The following is a 21,602-nucleotide window of genomic DNA, read 5'->3' on the forward strand; positions in this document are numbered from 1 at the left end:
TTTTCTTAGATTCCTTTCCAGATGGGATGCAAAGGGTCCCAAAGCTTCATTCAGGCCCCCCGGCACCAAAATGATCTATTGAAACCAAAATGATTTTAGGCAGGGAACAATAGAGGGGATAGATAGGGGGCTAAGGCCAACTACAAATGGTAGGGGACGCACTGCTATACCTTACTGTACAGAACAGAATAACGTGTGGCTGGATAGGACAGTGGTGACTCCTGAATACGAGGACCAGAGTACGGCTGGTGAGTGGTGCCCTTTACTGAAACAGTGAAAGCTTGGGACGTGGAGGGTGAAGTTGCTCCTAGATGCTGATCTGGGATCAGTTTAGCATTTCCATCACTAATGGTTATGTTTAGGATTGGGGAAGGAGAAGCTGATCCTAGATCTGTACCCAGATGAAAACTTCCCCCCAGAGTGTGTGGGACATAGAAAGGCAAAGTGTGAGACAATGGCTGTGTGTGGGTGTGGGTGTGGGTGTGGGTGTGCTCCCATACACAACCTTCTCAAACAGAGCATCCCCTTACAAGGCACAGACAGAGCTATGTGCTTTCAGCCAGACAAACTTCCACTAACCTGTTGAATCAACAAAAGCTTTAGCTCAACACTGCTTACTAATAGGGTTAAGGGGGCTCGTTCCGCCATAACCTCAGAGTTTTGGGTCTTTTTAATGAGGAGCGGGGATAAAGATGTGAACGTTTCAAAACAAATCAAATCATGGGCCATTAAGGTTTTTACTGTTAGACACACACATCCAAAACACAACCTAAACGTAAGCCTGTAACCCCCTCTTAGTGAGCCTTCGCTCAGAGAAAAAGGGTGCTGAAACAGTCTTTCCCATTTGAAACGTATGAAAATAAATAAGTTGGGCCAAGAAAACATTGGCACCATTTCAAAAGCTGAGGCTAGCTCCTTGGGGAAGGGAGATGTGCGTCATAGATGGGGTTATACTGCCCCCAAACCCAGACTGCCAGGGTTATACTGCCTCCAAACCCAGACTGCCAGGGTTATACTGCCTCCAAACCCAGACTGCCAGGGTTATACTGCCTCCAAACCCAGACTGCCAGGGTTATACTGCCTCCAAACCCAGACTGCCAGGGTTATACTGCCTCCAAACCAGACTGCCAGGGTTATACTGCCCCCAAACCAAACTGCCAGGGTTATACTGCCCCCAAACCCAGACTGCCAGGGTTATACTGCCCCCAAACTAGACTGCCAGGGCCAGGGGCCCCCTCCCCCCATGTCACTCGGTTTATGACTCTACCCCTACTACATTCTGTTGGACTGTGTGTGTAATAAGAAGAAGAGCAGCAGCCATACTGTGTGTTTACACAAAGTCTGATCAGTATAATACTGTCCTATTGTTCAAAAACATGTCCCAGTGGGGCGGTTGCTAGCTAGAATGGCTCACTTTCTCCCTTCACAGCTTCAAAACGACAGGAGGGAAAGTTAGCCTATCCCTGCTGCAGACAGAGGGGTGGATCCAGGGTCATCTCTAGTTACTGGGCTGCTGGGCTGTGGCCTGATATAAACACTAGATGGAATGGGATGGAACAGCAGATTCAATTATAGGGTATTGGCCCCCGCTCTGCTCCGACTGGGGTCGGGCCTGATCCCAGCTAAAAGGTCATGGAAGGAGCCCAGCGTACGTACAGTGAAGAGGGGACCGCAAAAACAAATGCCTCCTTCCTGTTTCGTCTTCAGAATTCACCCCCCGGTGCCTCTAATAATACTGTGGGATTACTGAATTGCTGCAGCACGGGGGCACCAAGGGGTCTGTTTGTGTTGACTTTGGCCCAGTGCTAGGCTAGCTAGCTAGCCAGCCCTCAGAGAGAAGGGGAGACAGGGAGGGGTCTAGACACCGGTCTAGAAGAGGTTGTTCATTTTGATGGGGTGGGCAGCTACGCAGTAGCCTGGTCCCATATCTTTTTGTGATTTCTTGCCAACTCCTTTGGTTATTGTCACACCAGCACACACAGATCTGGGACCAGGCTACCTCATTGTGGCTGTGTAGAGGAAGAGTGGGTACTGGGAAAACTCACGCTGAAGCGCTGAGCTAGAAGGATACTCGCCGCCATTATCTTACTCAGAAGGCCCCTTTTCTTTCCCCTAGAGATTAACAATGGGTGTGTCCCAAACGGCATCATATATAGTGCTGCCACTTGGGATGCAACCAGAGGTGCCTATCCTTGAACCTGGAGAGGTGTGGGTACAGTGAGAATGAGCCTCCCTTGACCCAGGTTTAACCAACTGACTGGCAGATAAACTTGGTAAGCACTGTGCAAAGCTCAGTGACAGTCAACACAACCTCTTTGGATCCAGTTCCCTGTGATACCTTGTTAACCTTAAATCAAAAATGTCCCCTTGATCTGATTATAGGCAATGATATGCATGAATACTCAAACACTGTTTTCCATTCACTACAGCGCATCCTACTGGTCCCCTAATACAGAGTATCAATAATAATAATAGCCATTTAGCAGATGCATATACCCAAAGTGACTTACAGTCATGTGTGCATACATTTTAAATATAGGTGGTCCCGGGAAACAAACCCACTATCCTGGTGTTATGAGCACCATGCTCTACCAACTGAGCTGATCCCCTCACCTGCCCAGTCCAGCCACACAGTGCACAGCTACGCAGCAGCCTGGATCCTCTAGGAAACGGGACCTTAGCAGACTCAGCCAGTCCTCCACCACCTTAGAGGGAGGGGGCGCGCCGTCGTCAAACTGCCAGTCCTGGGGAGGGAGAGAGATGGACTGCGGCCTTAGGGCTCAGACACACCAATAGAATTTGCTGGCTGAGAGTACTTAGCACCTCTAAACATAATTATCGAGCGGATTTTACATGTAGAATCTTGTGAAAACGATCGGCAGATTAACACTAGATCTACTTTCGGTGCGATGTGTTCGAGCATTAATGACACGATGCTCCTGGGAAATAGTATGATTTGGAATCTCATGCATAGCACTTTGGAATGTTGTGTTGACTGTACTGGAAGTGTTCTCTGTTGTCATTTTCTAAGCTTCACAAAGTTGTTTAAAATGAAAGTTCAGGTGACCACAGTGGGCAAAACATTGGTTTGCATGCCACTGCAATGCCAAGCACACTAGGATTGGGCGGTATACCGTATACAGTATACCAGGGTATTTGGGATGGTTTTTCAATACCATTGAAACTATTTATTTGAAGTTTTTCAATACATTCTAATATTTGTAGCTATTTTTTTAAGTAAATATCTGCAGTTAACTTGTGTAATTCATTAGGAGATAAAGCAGATTGCCTTCTTCATTTCACCTGTCACATTATGATGCTTACTTAGTTCCCCAGAACAGTTTATCCAGTCACGTGTTTGTTAGTAAATAGCACAACGTGAGAAAGCGGGAGCAGGTGAGTCCGGCTGTGTATTGACAGGGGTCACGTTTTATGTTGAAAGTTTTTGTTGTTGTTGCTTGAACAGAGTGATCAGGGACGTGCAGCTATAGTTTTCCTTCACAGAAAATGCATTAATGCAACACATTCAGCAGAAAATAGATTCATTTTCATCAGATGACAACAGAAGTGCAATGCTATTTGGCTGGCAGCCAAAGGTAAATGAGCTTAAAATGAAAAAGCTAACACTATGCATGTCCATCATATTTCTAATGTTTAGGCCTATCATAAACAATGTAGCCAGCTATATTTCCAATTTTTTGCTTAAAGTTAATCTTGCATTTTACCTGAGAAATAGGCTGCCTATTAGAAAAGCACTGGAGAACAGTAGCTACAGTACAAATCAGTTAGAGCGCTGTCTGCTCATCTGAAGCACAGAATTAGTATGATGCCGAGCAGAAATTACAATAAGAAGCATTTTAGATCTGTGCTTACAAAGCACAGCAAGATACACTATATATACACACAGTGCAATCGGAAAGTATTCAGACCCCTTCACATTTTGTTACGTTACAGCCTTATTCTAAAATTGATGATTTTAAAAAAAACACAACAACCCTGCTGAAAAACATACCCACAGCATGATGCTGTCACCACCATGCTTCACCGTAGGGATGGTGCCATGTTTCCTCCAGACGTGGTGCTGGAATTCAGGCCCAAGAGTTCAATCTTGTTTCTCATTGTCTGAGAAGCTATAGTTGCCTTTTGGAAAACTCCAGACGGGCTGTCATGTGCTTTTTACGGGGTAGTGGCTTCCGTTTGACCACTCTACCATAAAGGTCTGATTGGTGGAATGCTGCAAAGATGGTTTGTCCTTCTGGAAAGTTCTCCCATCATCACGTAAGAACTCTGGAGCTCTGTCAGAGTGACCATCGTTTTCTTGGTCACCTCCCTGACCCTTCTCCCCCGATTGCTGAGTTTGGTCAGCTCTAGGAAGAGAGTCTTGGTGGTTCCAAACTTCTTCCATTAAAAAATGATGGAATCCACCGTGTCCTTGGGGACATTCAATGCTGCAGAAATGTTTTGGTACTTTTCCCCAGATCTGTGCCTCGCCACAATCCTGTCTCGGAGCTCTACGGACAATTCCTTCAACCTTATGGCTTGGTTTTTGCTCTGACATGCACTGTCAACTGTGGGACCCTATGTAGACAGTTGTTTGCCTTTCCAAATCATGTTCAATCAATTTAATTTATCACAGGTGGACTCCAATCAAGTAGTAGAAACATCAAGGATGATCAAATTAAACAGGATGCACCTGAGCTCAATTTCAAATCTCATAGCAAAAGAAGGTCTGAATACTTGTGTAAATAAGGTACAGTTGAAGTTGGAAGTTTACATACACTTAGGTTGGAGTCATTAAAAGTTGTTTTCAACCACTCCACACATTTCTTGTTAACAAACTATAGCTTTGGCAAGTCGGTTAGGAAATCTACCTTGTGTATGACACAAGTATTTTTCCAACAATTGTTTACAGATTATTTCACTGTATCACAATTCCAGTGGGTCAGAAGTTTACATACACTAAGTTGACTGTGCCTTTAAATAGCTTGGAAAATTCCAGAAAATGATGTCATGGCTTTAGAAGCTTCTGATAGGCTAACTTACATCATTTGAGTCAATTGGAGGTGTACTGTGAATGTATTTAATGGCCTACCTTCAAACGCAGTGCCTCTTTGCTTCACACCATAGGAAAAAAAATCAATGGAAATCAGCCAAGACCTCCACAAGTTAAAAAAACTTTGTAGACCTCAACAAGTCTGGTTCATCCATGGGAGCAATTTCCAAACGCCTGAAGGTACCACGTTAATCTGTACAAACAATAGTATGCAAGTATAAACACCATGGGACCACGCAGCCATCATAACGCTCAGGAAGGAGATGCGTTCTGTCTCCTAGAGATGAATGTACTTTGCTGAGAAAAGTGCAAATCAATTCCAGAATAACAGCAAAGGACCTTGTGAAGATGCTGGAGGAAACAGGTACAAAGGTATCTATATCCACAGTAAAACAAGTCCTTTATCGACATAACTTGAAAGGCCACTCAGTAAGGAAGAAGCCACTGCTCCAAAACCGCCATAAAAAAGTCAGACTACGGTTTGCAACTGCACATGGGGACAAAGATCATACTTCTTGGAGAAATGTCCTCTGGTCTGATGAAACAAAAATATAACTGTTTGGCCATAATGACCATCGTTATGTTTGGAGGAAAAAGGGGGAGGCTTGCAAGCCAAAGAACACCATCCCAACCGTGAAGCACAGGGTGGCAGCATCATGTTGTGGGGTTGCTTTGCTGCAGGAGGGACTGGTGCACTTCACAAAATAGATGGCATCATGAGGCAGTAAAATGATGTGGATATATTGAAGCAACATCAAGATATCAGTCAGGAAGTTAAAGCTTGGTTCCAAATGGACAGTGACCCCAAGCATACTTCCAAAGTTGTGGCAAAATGGCTTAAGGACAACCAAGTCAAGGTATTGGAGTTGCCATCACAAAGCCCTCACCTCAATCCTATAGAAAATTTGTGGGCTGAACTGAAAAAGCATGTGCGAGCAAGGAGGCCTACAAATCTGACTCAGTTACACCAGCTCTGTCAGGAGGAATGGGCAAAAATTCACCCAACTTATTGTGGGATGCTTGTGGAAGGCTACCCGAAACGTTTGACCCAAGTTAAACAATTTGAAGGCAATGCTACCAAATACTAATTGAGTGTATGTAAACTTCTGACGCATTGGGAATGTGATGAAAGAAAAAAAAAGCTGAAATAAATAATTCTCTCTACTATTATTCTGGCATTTCACATTCTTAAAATAAAGTGGTGATCCAAACTGACCTAAGACAGGGAATGTCAGAAATTGTGAAAAACTGAGTTTATATGTATTTGGCTAAGGTGTATGTAAACTTCAACTGTATGTTGAAAAAAATATATACATAAAATTCGCAACAATGTCTAAAAACCTGTTTTTGTTTTGTCATTTTAGGGTATTTTGTGGAGATTGATGAGGGAAAAAAAAGTATTTAATACATTTTAGAATAAGGCTGTAACGTAACAAAACGTGCAAAATGTCAAGGGGTCTGAATACTTTCCGAAGGCACTGAATAAAAGTATGTGGACACCCCTTCAAATTAGTGGATTTGGCTATTTCAGTCAAGCCCGTTGCTGACAGGTGTATAAAATCAAGCACACAGCAATGCAATCTCAATAGACAAACATTGGCAGTAGAATGGCCTTACTGAAGAGCTCAGTGACTTTTGACATGGCACAGTCATAGGATGCTACCTTTCCAACAAGTCAGTTTGTCAAATTTCTGCCCTAATAGAGCTGAACCGGACAACTGTAAGTGCTTGTATTTTGAAGTGGAACAGCTCAGCCGCGAAGTGGCCACACCAGCTCACAGAACGGGACCGCCAAGTGCTGAAGCGTGTAAAAATCATCGGTCCTCAATTGCAACACTCACTACAGAGTTCCAAACTGCCTCTGGAAGCAACGTCAGCACAATAATTTTGTCAGGAGCTTCATAAAATTGGTTTCCACCGCCGAACAGCTGCACACAAGCGTAAGATCACCATGCGCAATGTGTTGGCTGGAGTGGTGTAAAGGTCCCCAACTCCATGTGGGGGGCCCAACTCCATATTAATGCCAATGATTTTGGAATGAGTATCAGCCACAGTGGTCTGGACCCAGGGCCTATTGATCTACAGTCACAGTAGTCTGGACCCAGGGCCTGTTGATCTACAGTCACAGTAGTCTGGACCCAGGGCCTGTTGATCTAGTCACAGTATCAGCCACAGTAGTCTGGACCCAGGGCCTGTTGATCTAGTCACAGTATCAGCCACAGTAGTCTGGACCCAGGGCCTGTTGATCTCCAGGGAGGGCTGGCTGTCTGGGGAGCGTTTAAAATGTATCACTAACTCATACCTCTCAACAATAGTCCCAAATACAGTTCCAGTCAAACGTTTGGACACACCTACTCATTCCAGGGTTTTTCTTTGTGTTTACTATAATCTACATTGTAGAATAATAGTGAAGACATCAAAACTATGAAAAAACACATGGAATCATGTAGTAACCTGAAGTAAGTGTTAAACAAATCAAAATATATTTTAGATTTCACATTCTTCAAAGTAACCACCCTTTGCCTTGACAGTATTGCACACTCTTGGCATTCTCTCAACCAGCTTTACCTGGAATGCTTTTCCAACAGTCTTGAAGGAGTTCCCACATACGCTGAACACATGTTGGCTGCTTTTCCTTCCCTCTGCAGTCCAACTCATCCCAAACCATCTCAATTGGGTTGAGGTCAGGTGATTGTGGAGGCCAGGTCATCTGATGCAGCACTCCATCACTCTCCTTCTTGGTCAAATAGCCCTTACACAGCCTGGAGGTGTTTTGGGTCTTTGTCCTGTTGAAAAACAAATGATAGTCCCACTAAGCGCAAACCAGATGGGATGGCATATCGCTGCAGAATGCTGTGGTAGCCATGCTGGTTAAGTGTGCATTGAATTATAAATAAACCACTGACAGTGTCACCAGCAAAGCTCCCCCACACCATCACACCTTCTCCTCCATGCCTCACGGTACAAATGTACACATGCGGAGATCATCTGTTCACCTACTCTGTGTCTCACAAAGACACGACGGTTGGAACCAAAATTATACAATTTCGGATAAGACAAAAAGGACAGATTTCCACTAGTCTAATGTCATTGCTCGTGTTTCTTGGCCCAAGTAAGTCTCTTCTTCTTATTGGTGTCCTTTAGTACTGGTTTCTTTGCAGCAATTCGACCATGAAGGTCTGATTTACAGTCTCCTATGAACAGTTGATGTTGAGATGTGTCCGTTACTTGAACTCTGAAACATTTATTTGGGCTGCATTCTGAGGCTGGTAACTCTAATGAACTTATCCTCTGCAGCAGAGGTAACTCTGGGTCTTCCTTTCCTGTGGCGGTCCTCATGAGAGCCAGTTTCATCATAGCGCTTGATGGTTTTTCTGACTGCACTTGAAGAAACGTTCAAAGTTCTTGAAATTTTCTGGATTGACTGACCTTCATGTCTTAAAGTAATGATGGACTGTTGTTTCGTATTATGGTGTTGCCATAATATGGACTTGGTCTTTTACCAAATAGGGCTATCTTCTGTAAACCACCCCTTGTCACAACACAACACAACTGATTGGCTCAAACACACATAAGGAATGACATTTCACAAATTAACTTAAGGCACACCTGTTAATTGAAATGCATTCCAGGTGAATACCTCATGAAGCTGGTTGAGAGAATGCCAAGAGTGTACAAAGCTGTCATCAAGGCGACATGATTCCATGTGTTATGTCATAATTATTTTTTCTTCACTATTATTCTACAATGTAGAAAATAGTAAAAAATTAAGAAAAACCCTGGAATGAGTAGGTGTGTCCAAACTTTTGACTGGTACTGTAGGTGTGTCATTTATAGTAAACAGTGTGGAATTACCATAGTAACACCTAACAGAGGAGGGAGTTGGCCTTTCATGAGGAAGCAGAGACCAAGAGCCTCTTACCCCCACAAACAAACACACACACACACACACACACAATCCCTACCAGGCAGCTTATGCGGCAGCCACCACCAAAACAGACCATCTCTCATTTGGGGGTTAGGCTATTTATTTGCCTTGGGCCGTGTCTTACTGTTTTCCTAGGCTTTCTAGCATCAGCTCCTGAAGGCTAAATATTTGCAGCGTAGTACATGTTGTAAGCTGCTGCATGATGTTGGCTGAGGTAATATGGGCTCAACAACAGCAGCACTGGCCTACTCCGGAAACGAGGTATGATCACACGCGCACTCACCTCGCATGCTGGCACACACACACACACACACCCAGGCTTCCGTTCCGGTCAACGTGACCTCGGAATGCTTTTTAGAATGTCATAGATACAAGATGACCTGCTCCAATACCATGCTCTCAACACACAGAACACACTGTTCACATTAACTATCCAATTATGAGACCATAGCTGTGAAATCCTGTAGCCAAGGCAACTCACTGCCTCCAGAACATCAAATCGCAGTGGAGATATTGAATAAACATACAATTCACTATAACAAGTCACTATAATCAATTCCTAGTTAACAGCGATATCCCAACTGAAAAACGTCACCTGTTTCTTCCCTATTAGAACAGTTATTCAACAGTTGAAGCAGCCTTTAAGAAGAACAGCCATCCTCCCAGGTCTCCGTCCATGTGAGCGGAGTTCTAGGCCAAACACCCTGCAGGCCAGACAGATAGAGCTATGATAACAGAGTACAGCTCTATCCATCTGTATGGCCCTAGCTTCATTGTTGTTGTCAATATTTTGGGGCACTGGACAGCTGATTGCTTAATAGAGTACGAGCCCTTTGACAAGATCTCTCCAGATTTCCCCAATATCCCTATAGAGATAAAGGAGAGGGTGGGAGGTAGCAGATGTGTCATTCCCATAGGGGGCACGTGCTCCCTCAGATTTGTCCTGTTCAAAATAAATGTATCTGTAATACTACTAGCCACCTAGCAATTGTATGAAGTTGGCTTTAGCTAGCCCAGCCAACTAGCTACCAAGAAGCCATTTCAGGCTACTAAATCACAGGCTAGTGTTTTGGTACTATATCTCTTGACACAATGATGAAAATAATCATGGCCTCCAAACCGTCAAGCTGCATACTGGACCCTATTCCAACTAAACTACCGAAAGAGCTGCTTTCTGTGCTTGGCCCTCCTATGTTGAACATAATAAACATCTCTCTATCCACCGGATGTGTACTAAACTCACTAAAAGTGGCAGTAATAAAGCCTCTCTTGAAAAAGCCAAACCTTGACCCAGAAAATATTTAAAAACTAAAAAAAAAAAAAATTGGCCTATATCGAATCTCCCATCCTTCTCAAAAAAAATTGAAAAAGCTGTTGCGCAGCAACTCACGGCCTTCCAGAAGATAAACAATGTACACGAAACGCTTCAGACTGGTTTTAGACCGCATCAAAGCACCGAGACTGCATTGTGAAGATGGCAAATTACCTTTAAATGGCATCAGACAGAGGCTCTGCATCTGTCCTCGTGCTCCTAGACCCTAGTGCTGCTTTTGATACCATCGATCACCACATTATTTTGGAGGGATTGGAAACCCAAATTGGTCTACACGGAAAAGTTCTGGCCTGGTTTAGATCTTATCTGTTGGAAAGATATCAGTTTGTCCTCTTGACAAATCAACTGTAAATTTCAGTGTTCCTCAAGGTTCCATTTTAGGACCACTATTGTTTTCACTATATATTTTACCTCTTGGTGATGTCAATCGGAAACATAATGTTAACTTTAACTGCTATGCGGATGACACACAGTTGTACATTTCGATGAAACATGGTGAAGCCCCAAAATTGCCCTCGCTGGAAGCCTGTGTTTCAGACATAAGGAAGTGGATAGCTTCAAATGTTCTACTTTTAAACTTGGACAAAACAGAGATACTTGTTGTAGGTCCCAAGAAACAAAGAGATCTTCTGTTGAATCTGATAATTAATCTTGATGGTTGTACAGTCATCTCAAATAAAACTGAAGGATCTCGGCGTTGGATCCTGATCTCTCTTTTGACAAACATATCAAGATTGTTTCAAGGACAGCTTTTTTCCATCTATGTAACATTGCACAAATCAGAAACTTTGTCCAAAAATGATGCAGAAAAATTTATCCATGCTTTTGTCACTTCTAGGTTAGACTACTGCAATGCTCTACTTTCCGGCTACCCAGATAAAGCACCAAATAAACTTCAGTTAGTGCTAAATACGGCTGCTAGAATCCTGACTAGAACCAAACAATTTGATCATATTACTCCAGTGCTAGCCTCCCTACACTGGCTTCCTGTCAAGGCAAGGGCTGATTTCAAGGTTACACTGCTAACCTACAAAGCATTACATAGGCTTGCTCCTACCTATCTCTCTGATTTGGTCCAGCCGTACATACCTACACGTAAGCTACGGTCACAAGACGCAGGCCTCCTAACTGTCCCTAGAATTTCTAAACAAACAGCTGGTGGCAGGGCTTTCTCCTATAGAGCTCCATTTTTATGGAATGGTCTGCCTACCCATGTGAGAGACGCAGACTCGGTCTCAACCTTGAAGTTTTTATTGAAGACTCATCTCTTCAGTAGGTCCTATGATTGAGATCTTTGTGGGCTATACCTGGCCTTGTCTCAGGATGGTAAGTTGGTGGTTGAAGATAACCCTCTAGTGGTGTGGGGGCTGTGCTTTGGCAAAGTGGGTGGGGTTATTTCCTGCCTGTTTGGCCCTGTCCGGGGTATCGTCGGATGGGGCCACAGTGTCTCCCGACCCCTGCTGTCTCAGCCTCCAATATTTAAGCGTCGGGGGGCTAGGATCAGCCTGTTATATATCTCTCTCTCTCTCTCTCTCTCTCATCCACCTGGCCGTGCTGCTGCTCCAGTTTCAGCTGTTCTGCCTGCGGCTATGGAACCCTGACCTGTTCACCGGACGTGCTACCTGTCCCAGACCTGCTGTTTTCAACTCTAGAGACAGCAGGAGCGGTCTATTTACATCTATATTTTTCATAACTGTCTATATACCACCACAGACCGATGCTGGCACTCAGACCGCACTCAATGAGCTGTATGTGGCCATAAGCAAACAGGAGAACGCTCATCCAGAGGCGGCGCTCCTAGTGGCTGGGACTTTAATGCAGGGAAACTCAAATCAGTTTTACCTCATTTCTATCAGCATGTTAAATGTGCAACCAGAGGGGGGGGGGGGATTAAATAAATAAACTCTAGACCACCTTTTTATACATAGTATAAAGATCTCCTTCGCCCTCCATTTGGTAAATCTGAACATAATTGTATCCTCCTGATTCCTGCTTACAAGAAAAAACTAAATCAGGAAGCACTAGATCAATAAGAAAGTGGCCAGATGAAGCAGATGCTAAGCTACAGGACTGTTTTTCTAGCAGGGTAGGGAACAACACATCTGCAACGCTGATCCTCAACACGGGGGCCGCTCAGGGGTGCGTGCTCAGTCCCCTCCTGTACTCCCTGTTCACTCATGACTGCATGGCCAGGCACGACTCACCAACACCAACAACAAGTTTGCCGATGACACAACATTGGTAGGCCTGATCACCGATGAGACAGCCTATAGGGAGGAGTTCAGAGACCTGGTCGTGTGGTGGCAGAACAACAACCTCTCCCTCAACGTAATCAAGACAAAGGAGATGATTGTGGACTACAGGAAAAGGAGGTCCGAGCACGCCCCCATTCTCATCAACAAGGCTGTAGTGGAACAGATTGAGAGCTTCAAGCTCCTTGGTGTCCACATCTCCAACAAACTACCATGGTCCAAACACACTAAGACAGTTGTGAAGAGGGCACGACAAAGCCTATTCCGCCTCAGGAGATTGAAAAGATTTGGCAGAACCCTATTTTACGCTGCTGCCAATCGCTGTTTATAATCTATGCATAGTCACTTTAACTCTACATGTACATATTACCTCCAGTGCTCCCACACCGGTAACCCCCTGTATATAGTCTCACTTGTTATTTTACTGCTGCAGTTTAATTATTTGTTACTTTTACTAAAAATAAAAATGTACACTTATTTGTATTTTTTTTTGTATTTTATTTGTATTGTATTTTTTGTATTTTCTTAAAGCATTGTTGGTTAAGGGCTTGTAAGTAAGTATTCCACTGTTCTATTCGGCACATGTGACAAATACAATTTGATTTTAATCTTACCCTGTAGACAGAACTGGGCGTTAGATGGGCCAACTGCAAAGTCAATATTGGCTCTATTATAAAAATTAATGACAACAAAATTGTGCTTTTTTAAAAATCTTAATTTAAAGTTAGGGTTAGGCATTAGGGTTAGCAATGTGGTTAGGGTTAGGCATTAGGGTTAGCAGTGTTGTTAAGGTTAGAATCAGATTGTATGACTGTGGCTGTGCCAGCTAGTGACCACTCTGCAGAGCTGCAGGGAAAAACCGGTTTCAGGTGTTCGAAAAATGTGAAATTCTCCAACTTCAGGACAGGGGGCCTAGCCCCACTCCAGACATCCCCCCAGCCGTCCTCACGTACTTTGTGCCCCCTCAGATTTTTGGGGTGCATGACGCCCCCAAGACAAAGGCTACCCCCTCCCAGGCATTCACTTCTGTTTTTCTGGATGCTGGAGAGCTATTGCCAATTGCCATGATCCTCAATGTTTTCCAGGGCTCTGGCAGAAAGCTAAGTATGTCCTTCACGTAAACAAAAATCCAGGGTCTTGTGTTTACTTAACCTCGTCCCCAGGCTATTGCGCATGGCGCATATAAGACTGGGATATCAACGATTAAAAGTTGGCCTTAGTGGGAGTGACCATAGAATTCAATGGGGGTGACCTACTGAGCTAAGTATTTGTCATCATTGTGTGTTGTGGGAGGTAAAGCCAATATCTTTCTGTATCGGGCTAACAAAAGGCCCAGTTTGACACATTGGACCACCAGACTCTTCTCCCATTTGGGTGGAAGTGTCTGGCAACAAGATTAGTGCTTACGTAACTGGAGAGAGAGAAAAAAATGGAGATGTGGAGGCTGTGTGGAGTAACCAGGCTCTGCAGCTGCCATGGCAACGATGGAACGTTGACGTATGGGTAATCAGAAACAGTGTCTTCGCGTTCAGATACAGATACTGGTCCGAGTTGTGTGTTTAGGGGGGACCCAGATGAGTCTTCGAAGGGGTATTGGCTGTTATCAGGATGTTGGGTGTATATCAGTGCTTATGCATGCATGTGTGCCTGTGTTTACGTGCATATAAGGACCGGGTGTGCTCCAGGAATTTGCCCCCCCGCCCATCTACCTCAGCCCCCACTGAACACAGAGCAGTTTATTTGATAACACTCTGCCCCCTCCTTCCCTCCCTCGTCGTGTCTTTCGGGGGAATCAGTAAGGGAAGTCCTGTCTGAGACACTCCCCTCTACTCTTCACAGGGAAATGTGAGGGACATGTGACACTGTGGGCTGTACTCACCACCACGGTGATACCGTCCTTCTCCAACGGAGCCTTGTCATAGGTGACCTCACACACTCTCACCACCGTCGTGGCTCCGTACTTCTTAAGGTCCTAAGGGGGAGGGTTGGGGACAAGTTAGGTTAAAAGTAACTCACACTGTGTGTGTGTGAGGAGGGAGGGGACAAGTTAGGTTAAAAGTAACTCACACAGTGTGTGTGTGTGTGTGAGGAGGGAGGGGACAAGTTAGGTTAAAAGTAACTCACACTGTGTGTGTGTGTGTGTGTGTGTGTGTGTGTGTGTGTGTGTGTGTGTGTGAGAGAGGGGGGAGGTACGCGTATGTATACAAATAGAGCCTATGTCTGCATGCACATGTTCATATGGTAGAACAGGAGTAAACAAACAAACAGGAGTCTGATTGAGTTATTTTTAAGGGTTCTGCCTGTGTCTGTCCGCCTGTCTGTGCCTGTCCGTCCGCCTGTCTGTCTGTGGTACACTTTGAGAGCGCACCTGTGGCCCACATGTTGTTCTGAGAAGTGTAGCGGTAGTTCTGCTATTGTCTGACCATGCGGCACGCTCCTCTCACCGCAAGGTGTCCGAAGGATGCACCAGGACACGTCGCCATAGAAACGGAGGCTTTGTGAAATCAGGAGCCGCGAGCGCACTGTTGTTATCATCCCTCTGTACTGTTTTATCAGTGTAGAAGCAGTGTGGGGAGGAGGGGCTTGGAGCTGTATCGACATAATGTAATAGTGCAGCCAAAGCGCGCGTGCGCAGAGAGAACGAGAGAGAGAGAAAATGAGAGAGAAAACAAGAAAGAGAAAACAGAGAGAAAATGAGAGAGAGAGAGAGAGAAAACGAGAGAGAGAGAAAACGAGAGAGAGAGAGAAAACGAGAGAGAGAGAGAGAGAGAAAACGAGAGAGAGAGAGAGAGAGAAAACGAGAGAGAGAGAAAACGAGAGAGAGCGAGATCGAGATCGAGAACAGGGAGCGAGATCGAGAACAGGGAGCGAGATCGAGAACAGGGAGCGAGATCGAGAACAGGGAGAGAGATCGAGAACAGGGAGAGAGATCGAGAACAGAGAGAGAGAGAGAGAACAGAGAGAGAACAGAGAGAGAGAGAGAGAGAACATAGAGAGAGAGAGAGAACAGAGAGAGAGAGAACAAAGAGGGAAGATGAGAGATAAAGGAGAGAAAAGAACAAGGGAGAAAGAGAGGGTTGGATAGAGCAGTCCTCACCTCGATGAAGCTGTTCAGGGTGGAGTTGGTGGGGTTGTGCGTGATGAGTAGCCGCATGTTCTTGTAGCACACCTCGGCAGGCGCCGGACGGTTCATACGGGCCATGTTGACAACCGTTACCCAGCTGGGGGTGCGAATGCAACACGGACAGGGACGCACAGGGGACACAAACTGGTGGACCACGGACGCCACGGTAACTGGTGGGCTGAACTCCTCCGAAAACTCCTCTTCAATCCTCTTCTCAGTCCTTTCCCTCCTTTGAAAAGATCCGCCCTCGGGTTGGTCGATCCTCTGGGGTCACTGTGGTTGGTTTAGATGAGGAAGAGCGTAGCCATGGGCTTGGTGCTTTCACTGAAGAGTAGTGGAATAGTTAGTCCAATCACCCCATTAGAGTTCCTGAGAGAGGGTCTTACGGTGAGAGATCTACGGGGGTGGAGAGTCCTGGGATGCAGGGAGCCCTTCAGTGCAGGGTAGTAGGCTGAGAAGGCAAAACAGTGGGCATCTTCCCCTGGATCAGTCTATGCTCTGGGATGTTGCGCGTGGCAGTAGTCTCCAGTCTTCTGCAAGAACGCCATCAAAAGCACAGCGCCAAGGATGTAAAACTGTGTGAAAGGGGAAGGGGCAAAGGAAGACAGAAGAGAGTTATCGCTGATAAATCTAAGACATTGGCTGCCTCCCGGTGAAGGACAATGGTGTTTCCCTGCTTTCTCTCACTCCCCCAACTAGCACTATGTAAATAAACTGATTGATGATGTGCAACATCAAATAATGGTCTAATGTTTCAATGAGCAACAAGGGCATTAATTTCACCTCCAGTCACTGTTTTTATTTCCCTAACTAATTTGATACATTAGATATGCTGGAAATCAACATAATAACAAGCATGCCAATTATTATTTTTTTTAAATCACATAACTGACTTTATCATCTGCTCTACCAACTACAATATTTTTTCGTGTGCAAAAAAACGAACATTTGAAAAACATGATTTACAATTGCCCACATCCATCCTGATTCAATAATAACATTTACTAGCCTACAGCTATGCATTGTGGAACATTGCATTGATGACACACACACACTTATACAGATTAATTTATATCCTCAAAATATAATTCAAATCTGTGCAAAAAAAGACGACCCCCCCAAAAAAAAAAAGGCGCACCTTTGTTCACTCCGGCGAGTTAAAACTCCCGGTGTGAACAAAACATAATACTAGTCCACATCATAGCCATATATTTAGAACAATACGGCTCTGGTCCACATCCACAAAATCTTCCAACTGCTCCTCGAATAATGGATAGGACACAGACAGACCAAACAGCTTTCAGTGTGTACAGGGTCGATAATAAACCCTACATAACCCTGGAAGAACAAGCGCACGCTGATTATAAATGAGAAGAGACCGATGTGGCCAAACGAGTTTATGCGCCCGTCTCTACCTCTCTCTCGTTGCTCTATCCCCTCCCCGTGCCGCTTACCTTACGCAGCTCCCTGATCGGAATCCTGTTGTTCCCAAGAGAATAAGAGGAGGTAAACAGCCGACACCAAAATGCCTTTTTTTCTCAGACTCTGTTGAGACGGTTCAGACTTGATTTATGGCACGTAGTACACTGTCGCCTACTCCGCTACACTCCATCGGTCTGCAACTCCTATCACAGCAAAGCAGACACAGCCTCCTCTACCCATACGAGAGGGAGGGAGAGCCACCCCCAACTATATACTCCATCCCATTTTCATGATTCAGTTCTCATCTCAGTATTGGTAAGTATATCCAATGCAAAACTGCCAAAAAGTTGCTCACTTGCACCACGAAATCAACATTGTGAGGAATGTCTTAAACTTTCTGCCACTAATAAATCTTGTATTTATTATTCTACTTGACGCATTCATGTCGCCTGAGTTCGTTGAGGTTATGAGAGAGTAGGGTTGCACATTTTGGGGAATATTCAGAGGTGGAAACTCTCCGTGGGAATATATGGGAATTAACGGAAATATATGCAAATTAATATTAATACAATTTAAATGATTTTTTTTGCATTGGATATATTTACCATATCATATGGAGACAGAAACATAAACCTTTTACCTTATAAGTATACATAACTGCAAATGATTACATCCTTCCACTTGAAGAAAAAAAATGTAGTTATGAATTGAACATGAATTAAATGAGTTGAGTCTTCCCATGGGATGATTTCACTGAACAACAAAAGAAAGAGAATATTGAATGATCCATCGCATCTCCCAAAAACCTTTTCAACTGTTTGTAAAATGATAGTCTAGAAACTAGAGCTTTGGTTGTGTTAATCTCAGGCTTCCATGTCTTCTCCCTGGACCTCCTCAATGTCCACCTCTTGAACATCAGACTCTGAGGCCTCATCTTCACTGTCACTTTTCAACCTTGTTGAGGATGGCTTGTTGTCAGGCTCAAAAAGCCTCAACTTTGCTCGGATGGCCGCCAATTTTTCAACCCTTGAATTGGTCAGCCTATTGCATGCTTTGTTGTGTGTGTGTTCCCAAACAAGGACCAGTTGCGCTCTGAGGTTGCTGATGTTGGTGAAATTTGGAGGATGATGGAGGCAACAGGGGAAAGATCCACAAAGTCCCTTCCACCAGGTAGCTGATGAGATACGTTGGCACGACAGTCATATTGCATCTCCATCCCAAAGCCCTTGCTTGGAAGTGTACTTTGCCAGACTGCCATGAACCTTGCCCTCATCCAGGCCAAGGTGGCGAGACACGGTAGAGATGAAACCATAGGCCTTGTTGATCTCTGCACCAGACAGGATGCTCTTGCCAGCATACTTGGGGTCCAACATGTACGCTGCAGCGTGTATGGGCTTGTATTTCATTTTTATTTCACTTTTATTGAATCATGTAGGCCAGTTTAGAACAAGTTCTCATTTACAACTGCGACCCGGTCAAGATATAGCAAAGCAGTGTAAAAAAAACAACAACACAGAGTTACACATAAACAAACGTACAGTCAATAACACAATAGAAAAATATATGTACAGTGTGTGCAAATGTAGAAGAGTAGGGAGGTAAGGCAATAAATAGGCCATAGAGGCGAAATAATTACAATTTAGCATTAACACTGGAGTGATAGATGTGCAGATGATGATGTGCAAGTAGAGATACTGGGGTGCAAAAGAGCAAGAGGATAAGTAACAACATGGGGATGAGGTAGCTGGGTGTGCTATTTACAGATTGGCTGTGTACAGGTACAGTGATCAGTAAGCTGCTCGGACAGCTGATGCTTAAAGTTAGAGAGGGAGATATAAGACTCCAGCTTCAGACATTTTTGCAATTCGTTCCAGTTGCTATGGTGATCATTGAGCTGAGATAAGGCTGGGCTTTAACTAGCATAGACTTATAGATGACCTGGAGCCAGTGGGTTTGGCGACAAATATGTACTGAGGGCCAGCCAACGAGAGCATACAGGTCGCAGTGGTGGGTAGTATATGGGGCTTTGGTGAAAAAACGGATGGCACTGTGATTGACTACATCCAGTTTGCTGAGTAGAGTGTTGGAGGCTATTTTGTAAATGACATTGCAGAAGTCAAGGATCGGTAGGATATTCAGCTTTACGAGGGTATGTTTGGCAGCATGAGTGAAGGAGGCTTTGTTGCGAAATAGGAAGCCAATTCTAGATTTAATTTTTGATTGGAGATGCTTAATGTGAGTCTGGAAGGAGAGTTTACAGTCTAACCAGACACCTAGGTATTTGTAGTTGTCCACATATTCTAAGTCAGAACCGTCCAGAGTAGTGATGCTAGTCGGGTGGGAGGGTGCGAGCAACAATCGATTGAAGAGCATGTACTTAGTTTTACTAGCATTTAAAAGCAGCTGGAGGCAGAAGGAGTGTTGTACGGCATTGAAGCTTGTTTGGAGGTTTGTTAGCACAGTGTCCAAAGAAGGGCCAGATGTATACAGAATGGTGTCGTCTGGGTAGAGGTGGATCAGAGAATCACCAGCAGCAAGAGCGACATCATTGATATATACAGAGAAAAGAGTCGGCCTGAGAATTGAATCCTGTGGCACCCCCATAGAGACTGCCAGAGGTCTGGACAACAACTGGACAACAAGCCCTCCGATTTGACACACTGAACTCTATCTGAGAAGTAGTTGGTGAAGCAGGTGAGGCAGTCATTTGAGAAGCCAAGGGTACTGAGTCTGGCGATAAGAATGTGGTGTTTGACAGAGTCGAAAACCTTGGCCAGATTGATGAAGACGGCTGCACAGTATTGTCTTTTATCGATGGCGGTTATGATATCGTTTAGGACCTTGAGCGTGGCTGAGGTGCACCCATGACCAGCTCGGAAATCAGATTGCATAGTGGAGAAGGTACGGTGGGATTTGAAATGGTTGGTGGTTTGTTTGTTAACTTGGCTTTCAAAGATTTTGGAAAGGCAGGGCAGGATGGATATAGTTCTATAACAGTTTAGGTCTGGAGTGTCTCCCCCTTTGAAGAGGGGGATGACCGCAGCAGCTTTCCAATCTTTGGGGATCTCAGACGATATGAAAGAGAGGTTGAACAGGCTAGTAATAGGAGTTGGAACAATTTCGGCAGATCATTTTAGAAAGAGACGGTCCAGAGTGACTAGCCTAGCCCAGCTGATTTGTAGGGATCCAGATTTTGCAACTCTTTCAGAACATCCGCTGTCTGGATTTGGGTGAAGGAGAAGCGGGGGGGCTTGGGCAAGTTGCTGCAGGGGGTGCTAAGGTGTTGGCCGGGGTAGGGGTAGCCAGGTAGAAAGCATGGCCAGCCGTAGAAAAATGCCTCTTGAAATGATCGATTATCGTAGATTTATCGGTGGTGACAGTGTTTCCTATCCTCAGTGCAGTGGGCAGCTGTGAGGAGGTGCTCTTAATCTCCATGGACTTTATGGTGTCCCAAACCCTTTTGGAATTAGTGCTACGGGATGCAAATTTCTGTTCGAAAAAGCTAGCCTTAGCTTTCCTAACTAACTGAGTATATTGGTTCCTGACTTCCCTGAAAAGTTGCATATGGCGTGGGCTATTCGATGCTAATGGAGACTTACATTTCCCTCACTAACTTTAAACATCAGCTATCTGAGCAGCTAACCGATCACTGCAGCTGTACATAGTCGATCTGTAAATAGCCCACCCAATCTACCTACCTCATCCCCATATTGTACTTTTCTGCTCTTTTGCACACCAGTTTCACTACTTGCACATCATCTGCTCATCTATCACTCCAGTGTTAATCTGCTAAATTGAAATTATTTTGCTACTATGGCCTATTTATTGCCTTACCTCCTCAAGCCATTTGCACACACTGTATATAGACTTAATTTTTTTTCTATTGTGTTATTGACTGTACGCTTGTTTATTCCATGTGTAACTCTGTGCCCTTGTTTGTGTCACACTGCTTTGCTTTATCTTGGCCAGGTTGCAGTTGTAAATGAGAACTTGTTCTCAACTAGCTTACCTGGTTAAATAAAGTTGAAATAAAAATACAATTAAAATAATGCAGAACGCCACAGGATGTGTTTGTGCTGGTCAAGGGCAGTCAAGACTGGGGTGAACCAAGGGCTATATCTCTTCTTAGTTTTACATTTTTTGAATGGGGCATGCTTTTTGAAAATGGTGAGGAAAGCACTTTCAAACAGCAGCCAGGCATCCTCTACTGACTGGATGAGGTCAATATCCTTCCAGGATACCCGGGCCAGGTCGATTAGGAAAGCCTGCTCGCTGAAGTGTTTCAGGGAGTGGTTGACAATGATGAGGGTGGTCGTTTGACCGCGGACCCATTACGCACGCAGGCAATGAGGCAGTGATCGCTGAGATCCTCGTTGAAGACAGCAGATGTGCATTTAGAGGGAAAGTTGGTCAGGATGATATTTAAAAGGATGCCCATGGTTACAGATTTAGGGTTGTACCTGGTAGGTTCATTGATAATTTGTGTGAGA

At 44.5% G+C, this 21,602-nt stretch overlaps 1 protein-coding gene across 3 annotated transcripts in view; it reads right to left on the minus strand.

Annotated features, from left to right (window-relative positions):
- LOC112264338 (protein tyrosine phosphatase type IVA 3) overlaps nucleotides 1–21,602 on the minus strand; it is a 63,936-nt gene that overhangs the window by 2,078 nt on the left and 40,256 nt on the right. The window contains exons 1-4 of one of the 3 annotated variants that reach the window (XM_024440878.2): nucleotides 17,145–17,357; nucleotides 15,664–16,265; nucleotides 14,446–14,538; nucleotides 2,614–2,744 (exon numbers count right to left, since the gene is read on the minus strand). In XM_024440878.2, the coding sequence (XP_024296646.1) occupies nucleotides 2,614–2,744; nucleotides 14,446–14,538; nucleotides 15,664–15,768 (329 nt within the window). In that variant the 5' untranslated portion in view covers nucleotides 15,769–16,265; nucleotides 17,145–17,357. Of the gene's footprint in view, nucleotides 1–2,613; nucleotides 2,745–14,445; nucleotides 14,539–15,663; nucleotides 16,266–16,828; nucleotides 17,076–17,144; nucleotides 17,358–21,602 lie in introns of those variants that run through there. The other 2 variants (XM_042295204.1, XM_042295205.1) reach the window with 2 other exon arrangements.

Source organism: Oncorhynchus tshawytscha, linkage group LG13, assembly GCF_018296145.1.
Source record: "Oncorhynchus tshawytscha isolate Ot180627B linkage group LG13, Otsh_v2.0, whole genome shotgun sequence".
In the NCBI taxonomy this organism is placed as follows: domain Eukaryota; kingdom Metazoa; phylum Chordata; class Actinopteri; order Salmoniformes; family Salmonidae; genus Oncorhynchus; species Oncorhynchus tshawytscha.